General features: G+C 42.0%; 1 protein-coding gene across 1 annotated transcript; it reads right to left on the bottom strand.

The window, feature by feature from the left end:
- Window positions 1-668: 668 nt before the first annotated feature.
- Window positions 669-9,140, bottom strand: LOC142348431 (uncharacterized). Its single transcript, XM_075399790.1, has 3 exons — window positions 8,906-9,140; window positions 8,253-8,403; window positions 669-4,189 (listed from the first exon to the last, which is right to left on the bottom strand). The coding sequence occupies exons 1-3, from the start codon at window positions 9,027-9,029 to the stop codon at window positions 787-789; spliced, it is 3,678 nt and encodes a 1,225-aa protein (XP_075255905.1). The 5' UTR covers window positions 9,030-9,140; the 3' UTR covers window positions 669-786.
- Window positions 9,141-9,763: the final 623 nt, after the last annotated feature.

Raw genomic sequence — 9,763 nt, 5'->3', positions numbered from 1 at the left:
TGATTAAAAGAACGCTGAATATTAAAAACTAGCAAAAATTTCAGCCAAGAAATTGGATAAAATTTATTAATTTATTATTATATTTAGTTCCCATAAAAAGTTATAAGACAATTTAAGCAATGCCATAAAACCCAATGAACTTTGATATTCTCGTTGAATAATTCGGCGACAAAATAGCAGTGAAGTTGACAGACATGTATTACAGTTATGATATAACATGTTGAAGCGGAGAACTTATTCCAATATTTGGTTGTGATAGTTTCATATCAATTCCCACAGGCCGCTGAAACAATACCAAAAAGTATATTAAAAAATACGTGTAATAGCGACCGCTAATTTGTTGTCGGATTATTGAACAAAACTATAAAATTGCATTGGGCATGACGTACGTAGCCGTATATTTGGCTATTGTTAAATCTTATCTTCGGGAAAACAATACTATTGAAAAATGCTCCTGTGCAAGAATTAGGTGTTCTAAATTCGCATCCTCAGGCAGTCCTGATTTTCATTTACCAGTGATGTAATTTTCGTAAAAAATGTGAGTCCGAAATTTGAGTAATATGATTTTCCTGTTGGGTGAATTAGTGCATGTAACTGAATCACCGCCTACCTGGCCGAAGAAACTTCTCATCTGTCACAAGTCCAATGTATAGGAACCAGCCCAATAATAGAATTCAGAAATTATTTATTTTCATTTAATTTTTTTATCATTTTTAAACCTCCACCTCCGAATCTTCAAACCCTCCATTCAGATATCTTAGTTTTCAGTACATCAATAATAGCTCGTTAGTTTTTCTCATTCTGTCGTTTTTCCAATTCTGCTTGCTCCTTTGCTTTGCTGTCCAAGATCTTTCCGAGAACTGTGAAATCTGCTGGCACTTTTGGAGCGTTTATGTGGGTAAAATGATGCGCGGTTGAGCTCTTAGAATTTGCTTTCACTTTGTGAAACGTCGGAGTTTTGTGCACGTCCACATTTACTTCATGCGATTGTTTGTGACTGGAAGCAGACGCTGGAACCACCCCTGGAGTTACCATGATGCTGTCAACCAACTTTTTCAACTCCTGATGGGCCTCTGGACCCTCCTTGTAAGGACCACCCTCTTCCTCTTCCAGTTCGTACTGGGCGAAAATGTTCTTGAGTTCTCCCATCAAATCATAGAATTCTGGCTGCATCTCAACTTTGGGTTCGTCAATCGTTGATCCCATGAACAGAGAGCTCAGGTCAGTGTAAATTGCAACAAGATCCACGTTCCTCTGGGGTTCGGGTTCCACCTCGATTACCTGGATTGGCTGGTAGTGATACAAGACTCCAACCAAATTGGTGGCGAAGACGTTAAATGATGGGGGTACTTGTTCGACCACAGATTCATGAATAGTGATCTCTTTCTCGTACGATGCCAAACTAGTGTTCAAAGTTTCGACGTACTTGACGAATCGATGCCATTCGACTGTCTGCGAGGGTTGTGGTGGGACAGGATGAGTCATGATATAGCCCTTTACTCTGGTCAGAACATGGTAGAGCGTCAGATAAACAGTGCTGGGTCTCGATGGAGGATAGAATTTCATAAGCGAGTGCTGTCCAAACAGACTCTTGAGATCCTTGATGAGGAATCCGAGTGGACTCTTGAGAGGAGTAAAGGTGTTGTCGTGAGTGAGGATTGTCGAGTGGAATCCGAGGTTCTTCCTCAAAAGTCTCACAAGGCTGACCAAGTTGGATTTGACCAGTTTCGGAGGTGCTGGGATGGTGCCAATATGCAAAGTGTGGTTCAATTGCGTGATGACTCCTCGAATGTTATGCCAGAGTTGTCCAAATTTAGCAGTGTGTTGTATTTTAACTATTCCTGCGGGTGCTGGAACAACCACTTGGGCGGCGAGCGCTGGAGTGGCGACAGGGTGGTGAACCACAACATGACTGGCAACCGGGGGAGGGGGCGCCGGATGATGTACAACTACGTGACTAGGAGCCGGGACAATCGGAGCGGGGTGGTTCACAACTACGTGACTGGGAGCGGGTGCAATAGGGGTGGGGTGGTTCACAACTACGTGACTGGGAGCGGGTGCAATAGGAGTGGGGTGGTTTACAACTACGTGACTGGGAGCGGGTGCAATAGGGGTGGGGTGGTTCACAACTACGTGACTGGGAGCGGGTGCAATAGGAGTGGGGTGGTTTACAACTACGTGACTGGGAGCGGGTGCAATAGGGGTGGGGTGGTTTACAACTACGTGACTGGGAGCGGGTGCAATAGGGGTGGGGTGGTTTACAACTACGTGACTAGGTGGAGGTGCGGGTAAGACTGGGTGGTTGACCACGACGTGACTTGGGGCAGGCGCAATGGGGGTAGGGTGGTTAACTACGACATGACTTGGTGCCGGGGCAATAGGGGTCGGATGGTTAACCACTACATGACTCGGGGCGGGAGCAATGGGGGTGGGGTGATTAACAAGCAAGTGACTTGGAGGGGCTGCATGAGGTATGGGGTGGTTCACCAGAAGGTGGGTCGGGGGAGGCGCGGGAGGTCGTGGGTGCTTTATCAACAGATGGGTAGGTGGGGGTGCGGGGGGTTTGGGGTGGTGGACAACAACATGTGTAGGAGGTGGAACTAGGGGAGCCGGATGATTAACCACCAAATGACTGGGCGGAGGCGCGACAGGAGCTGGATGATTGACAATCAGGTGGCTTGGTGCAGGTTTCACCGGAGCCGGATGGTTCACAATCATGTGGCTTGGTGGAGGCGCAATCGGAGCCGGATGATTCACAATCATGTGGCTCGGAGGAGCTGGAATTGGGGCGGGGTGGTTGACTATCATGTGGCTCGGCGGAGGTGCAATTGGCGCCGGGTGATTCACAATCATGTGGCTCGGCGGAGGTGCAATCGGAGCAGGGTGATTCACAATCATGTGGCTCGGCGGAGGTGCAATCGGAGCAGGGTGATTCACAATCATGTGGCTTGGTGGAGGCGCGAGCGGAGCCGGATGGTGGACAACCATGTGACTGGGTGGAGGTGGAATCGGAGCCGGATGGTGGACAAGCATGTGACTTGGTGGAGGTGGAATCGGAGCCGGATGGTGGACAAGCATGTGACTTGGTGGAGGTGGAATCGGAGCCGGATGGTGGACAAGCAAATGACTTGGTGGAGGCAAAATTGAAGGAGGGTGGTGCACAACAATGTGACTTGACGACGGCGCTGGTGGAGCAACATTGAAAGCGTGGTAGTTGGTCTGCAGCAACTGGATCAATTTCATTACGAGAGCCGCAAAATTCTCATTCATAAGAGCTGCCGGTTGTCGGGCTTCGATTCCAGCAATGTATCTGGCCAAATTCATAACGACGGGTTGGACGTCATACGAGAGCGGGACTCCGTGATAGACATATGGTTGGTTGTAGTCATGGTACATCACTTTGAGTTGGTTTATGAAGTTCTGTAGATTTTCGGTATCCGGGGGTGGTGCGAACTCTGGTTCATCGCGGTTCGAGACATTAACTTTGTGACTCACTGCGACGTTATATTTAGATCCAGGCTGGTGGTAACTGTGGTTATAAGTCTGGTGTGTTTGTGACGAATGACCAGTAGGTGGTTCGGCCGGAATGACTTGAACAGAGGCATGATTTCCAATTTGGGAGAGAAGGTTCTGAAGCTTGACAGTTGTGTACGGCGTGTGATACGGGCTGTAATAGCTTGGAATATAGTGCTGTCTATGTCTCTCGTTCGCTTTTTCCATCATGTGGTTAATCAATGTCTGCAATTGATCTTTTGGTTCATATGGCTCATAATCCATACCGTTGATAAAAGCCACGGTCGCATCATTAGCTGCCTCTCTTCTGTGATTCTCAGTTGCATCCATCAATTTCCCAAGTGTGTAACTCATTCTGTAATGCGGGTAATGGTACCCGTATGGGAACGTCGCGGGGGGTTCATACTTTGAAAACATCGATTTCAGCGATGTCACCAGATCTCCGGTGTCATGGATCGGATCGTCGTGGTCCAGTTGGTAATGTTTGAGATCTCCCGAAATTCCTACCGAGTACCTCGGCCAATCATCGTATTTTGTGAGCTCAGCCGCCCTCAATCGTCTCTGCTCATTCCTGTGTTCTATGATCTTCCTCAAGACGTCTTCCATGGAAGTTCGCATTGGGGGTGACGAGTAATAATACGACGATGGAGCCGATGTTGTAAACGGGTTGTACACACTACAATTAAAATGCCCCATGATTATCACTGAACACATACAGAGAATGATAAAACTTCTAAATTAGGTTTTAATAAATTGAGGGGTCTTTCCTATTATACCCATAACATAATGGTCAAATATCGTCTAGACCCCCCTCTCACGCCCTCCAATTGACCTAAAAAAGCCATAATGAGTGTCTAATTTTGTGGGAGGAAGCTATGATGTGAAATACCCCAATTAAGAAAAGTGACCGATGCACCTTCGCCGTATTTTCATATTTTCAGCGTCTTTGCAGTCAACTACAAATAGTTAAATAAAAGAGGGTTCAAATTAATAAAAATATCTTAGTCGAGATTCAAAGTTTAAACTGCGAGATTCTGATAAAATCCTGCAAGGCGAGGCATAGTCTTGCAGTGAAAGATTTTCTCTAGCAAAATATCCTTCCGGTCTGAAATGGGGGGTCGTTTCTTTGGTATTACCTTTTCACCCCTATTAGTTTCACGCCTTCATTTGTTTTTTGTGCATTACTGCTGCAAAAATGTTAACATATCTTAACCAGACCTATATTGTGTTCACAAAGGAAACAGAAAGCAGGACCAGTACTCAATTAGAGTCCAAGAACTTCAAAACTCCCAGATCTTGCAAACCAAAAGCAAAAAATTACACCTACAAAGAAGAATAAAAACGAAACAACGAAAGAGACAGAATAAAGACGGACAAAATAAAGCAGAAAAGATGTATTAAAATTTCTTTAAAAATCTAGTCATCAATACGTAGATAGATAAAATCAATTTTATGCAAATTGCTGGAACTTTTGCTGTTAAAGTCTTAAAAACAACAAAACAGAGACAAATGAAAAGACAAATTCATGAGAATTTTTTTGTTAGCATAATTGCAGAAGTTACCGCTTGTTTTAGATGTTTGATTTTTTTTCTTCAAAACAAACAACTTATACTCAGCAAGAAAAAAAAACAGCCAATATGAACACTCATTTGACCGCTAAATACAAAATAGGCTTGAAACAATTCGGTTCTCAAAAATTGAAAAATTACAACGCGAAACAAACAGTATTTAGCAGCCAAAGGCAAAATAGCAAATATTCGAGCAATTCGAAAACGTTCTTGACCACATTGCTTTACAAGTTACAAACACTGTCACACAATCATCCGAAATTTTAACATCATCAGAAACCTCTTTCTGATTGCGAAAACATTTGCCTCAAAATACCATATAAAATTCAGTCAACTTAATAATCCCTACACGAACCGCGACTGGAAACATGTGATTAAGTTGTCAAAACCCACAAAATCTAGACAAATGGATCAAATTGGTCGGGAACTGCCCTTTTCATTGACCAGCGAAGTGACCACATTGAGAATTGCTCTTTTCACTTAGAATTTTAGCGCTTTTCACCTAGAACTACTAAAGGTAACTTTGACACACTATTGGAGCCTACCGTTTGCAGGGCTTAACGGTTTATCCCGATTCAATTACTCAAAGCCATCTTAAAAATGCGCAAATATAACACAAAAAGAAAGACAGACGCAACATAATTTTCAAAAAAACGGAAAAACGATTCTAAACGATTATTTCAATCGAATCACGGTGAGAACACCCAATTTCAGTATTTTTTCAAAAGAAGGCGTGATGCAAGGCGTGATGCCTATGAAAGCATGGCTCTTGAGAAAATGAAGGCTTCAAAGTCGCAGAAAAACAGTGTTTCAAAATATTTATGAGGTAGCACCAAATCACAATTTTGAAAAATTCATGCTCAGATACTTCTAAAACAAGACCGGGGATCTCTACTGTTTACCGTACATCTATAGCATTAAAAAACAGAACTTAACAACAAAATAGGATCGACATTCAAACACAACAGACTAAGGTCGGGCGAATTTCGAGCGGTTGGCTTCGGTATTAGCCAGTTGGCGCTTAGGGATGCTAGCTTTAGGGAGGATCGGTGTGTCAGTGTGTGTGTGTGGGGGGGGGCAAGCGTTGTGAGGGGTGTCAAGTGATGCGCGCAGGGTTGCGAAGGCTAGATAAAGGGGGTTCAAATCGACAGGTGCAGGAGGGCGGACAATGGGAGTGTTGAGGAGGGGAGAGGGGATGTTGGTGGGGCAACTGACGGGGGCCAAACTTTAAGATTAAGAACCGCCCTTCACACCATGAAATTATCTCCTCAAAACATTTTTGCTGAAGCGATTTCTTAAGATTATAGTAAGGCTTAGGGCTCAAAGAGAACTTAATGCCCTCCGAGCGCTATATGCTACATGTTTATCCCGTTTTTGCGGACGAAAGTCAAATGGGTCAGATAAAAAATTGGTCTCAAGCCAAAAATCACTACAAAAAAGATTACATTATTAATATAATTGCAAGAAACTTTGCTTGAGAGCAATTAAATGTACCGTGATAGCGATAAAAACATAACTATTTTAGAAAATTACAAATAGCATTTCCGGTGTGCAGTATATAGATCTCAAAGGAAAATTGGGAATCCTGCAACTGCAAAAAGACTATTCTCAGAAATTTTAAACATGTCTTTTTTCAGTTCGTTTTAGCCTCCTAATTAATACCTTAAGGCATATTTTTTTGAAAAATGTATTATGCAATTTTTTTATTAGGATTGATGTCCTCATTAGACGTGCAAATCTCCAAGTAATTGAAGCAATAGTTATTTTGCGATAAATCAAAGAAAAATTTCTTTAAGTCCAGTTTTTTATTCGTCCCCACTAATGAATAAAATACTGGCTTTCATGAAAATAATGATTGTTCAACTAAGATATTCAGTTGATGAGCGACAGAAGTGAGCAAATTCGGGATTTTTGGTGTTTAAAGATCGTTCAAAAACAATGAGAACACGGAATAGACACCCTGAACAATTTATTACTGCGCTCCAACATCGAAAGTAACGAAACCTTAAAGAGATTAGAACAGTTTGAAAAATGTAGAAGCAGAGAATTGAAATTTTTTGCATTAAATTATTGGAAATTAAACATAACCGACCGGGAGCGGACATGCGGGTCAAGCGCTCTAGGTAACATTGAGAACTACGGGCAGTGGGTAGGGATTGGGAATGATGAAAGTGGGAGGGGGTCAAGAGGGGGTCAAACTCTAAGACCCATTCTTCACACCAAGAATTTATGTCTCCAAAACAGTTTCGGTGAATCGGATTCTCAGAGTCCAGTAAACCTAAAGGCTCTAAGAGAACTTAATGCCCTCCGGGCGTTACTTTTGTATCTGGGCGTTAACGTTTTTGAGGACAAAAATTCAAAACGATCAGACAAAAAATCGGTAAAGCAAAAAATTGCAAAAAAACGACCAGAAGACTAAATTAATTGATACAAATGACAATTGAGAGCAACTAAACAGACCACAGAAAGCAAACTGAAAACGTTAAATAAGGTAACATTTTGATTCATTTGGCATAAAATTCCAATGGTTTTTCGCCATTATCGGATCACAACTTACTATCTTTTTTCTTTAAGAAAAAAATAGTAGTTCGCGTCGCACTGATACTTGAACACATTGAAACGTAATACAAGAGCCACGTTTAACAAATTTGTCCTTCGTTCAGGAATCATTTTTGGCAATGTTCTGGAATTATTTCTATCAGTACACCAGTCTACGAATATCATAACACAACCATAAAAATTTGTTAGATTCATTTTTCACCACAAGGAAGTTCTTCTTAATGATAGCTGCTACAACTTTCTGAAATTGAGAGAGCTCCTTAATCGACGCCGATTACGAAATAATTTCCATTTAGATTTGTTTATTCAGTATTTTCAGTCCGAATAAGTCATTTTTTGCTTTATAGTAAAATGCAGAAGAATGATCAGCTGAGAAAAGCTGGAAACAATTTCAGATGACACAAAAAGCCTTCAAAATCTATATTAAGTTGACCATTTACTTCTGAAACATAAAATGGCGACCTACAAATTGTAGGTTGTGTGTGTATGTGTTGGGGGGGGGGGGGGGTAGGGTACGGTTGGCGCAGGGGGTAGGTATGCGCTATGGTCGACACTGTAGCGAAAAAGGTAAGTACAGAAATGAATGCCGTGTTTTGATTGGTTGCTTCTTACCTGTACTGGTTGAGGTATGGGTTGAGTGCACCCAGCACAGTTTGCATGCTGTGTGCATTGCTGTATGTTGGGTAGAACGGGTTCGAGTGAGTTGCGACTGTCGTGTAGTGACTTCCCCTCTTCACAACTGGAGTATTCAAAGAGTTGGCATCTGTAACAACGCCAACAAAACGTTTCTTACTTCTTTTGATCACAATCAAATTGATCAAGTGGCTTGATCTTTTCCATTTGTCCCAACCTTTCCCCAGTTCAGTGGGTGCATATTTCTGACACATGATTTTTAATGTGAAATGTGAAAGCTTACAAATTACCACTAGTTGGAGGGGGGGGGGGGGGGGGGGGGGGGGTTGAGTTAAATTTTAACTAGCAATTTCCCTGAAAACTTTATTCAGCCTCATGAAGTCTCCCAACCAACTGAAATTTCGAGTTCTTCGATCAACCGGAAATTTTTACAAATTTTATCAATTTCTCTCAGAGCAAATATATTTGCTTCACTATTCTCTCCACAATGACCCACCCCCCTCAGGGGTGGGTTGAGGTGGCATTTATTATAACGCAACATACTTAAGAATCACGATACAGAGGTCCACACTTCCACATTGGAAAATTCCCACCTTAAATCAAGAAAAGAGTCAAATTGGAAAAATATTTACCTGGAAACAAAGATGAGCCCTCTCCCCTCTGGGCAAACAAGTTGACGGGCGAGCTGTCAAACAAAAACCCGCTAACTACAAAAACCACCAGCTGAAAACTCCCTAAAATTAAGGGAATATTCATCCTTATCGCTTGAGTTTCGACTCCCAATAACAAAAGTTTAGTTGAAAAGCTTGACTTTAAGTAGGTTCGAACCTCACAAATACAAGCTCACAAATGATTCACCAGCAAAAAGGAAAAAGTGAGTTAGTCAGTAGTTAAAGTGGGTTCAAATACCGGGTCACCAAAAACAATCAGATGCTAGTCCTCAAAAATATCTTTCTTCGCTGTGGTTGTTTTTCAGGTCACAGACAATTTGACCGAGTGATAATCTGACATAATTGACCTCATGTTCCCTGTTCAACGTTTTCTCTCTCATCTTAGAGGACTATTAAACTCTCCGCTCTAATGCACGTTACCCAAGTACAAAATAAGAAAACAATGCTGGTAAACGATGCACAGTGGTATACAGAATTATTTTGAAGAGTCGGTATAAAAAATATAGACGCATCGCATCTGTTACTGCCGACCATTCATAGCAATTTTAAACTTGGGTAGTTTTTATCACTTTCTACTACTAAAGGCGACTGCTTGACATTTATATTGGAAAAGATATGTAGGTAAAAAATTCAGTAGTGTAAAAGTTCTCTTCTTTTTTGAGCTCTGGGGCATCACATTTGTTTTTAACTTCAGAAGATTAAAAAATATTGTTTCTTCAAAACAATTTTTAGAAACAAATTCGCCGCAGTTACTCTGGTGGGTTTTTGTCCTGCAATCCCGCATAGGCTCACATTCTAAGCAATTACATCATGTACCAT

The sequence above is a fragment of the Convolutriloba macropyga genome, chromosome 10, assembly GCF_964194025.1.
Source record: "Convolutriloba macropyga chromosome 10, txConMacr16.3, whole genome shotgun sequence".
Lineage (NCBI taxonomy): Eukaryota > Metazoa > Xenacoelomorpha > Acoela > Convolutidae > Convolutriloba > Convolutriloba macropyga.
This window is presented reverse-complemented; position numbering and strand designations above follow the sequence as displayed.

Excerpts from the sequence above, each read along its gene's own strand:
- LOC142348431 (XM_075399790.1), bottom strand. The coding sequence starts at position 9,029 with ATGAATATTCCCTTAATTTTAGGGAGTTTTCAGCTGGTGGTTTTTGTA. Across the intron at positions 8,404-8,905 it reads GGGCTCATCTTTGTTTCCAG|ATGCCAACTCTTTGAATACT; the intron begins GTAAATATTTTT and ends GCGTTGTTACAG. Across the intron at positions 4,190-8,252 it reads CCATACCTCAACCAGTACAG|TGTGTACAACCCGTTTACAA; the intron begins GTAAGAAGCAAC and ends TTTTAATTGTAG.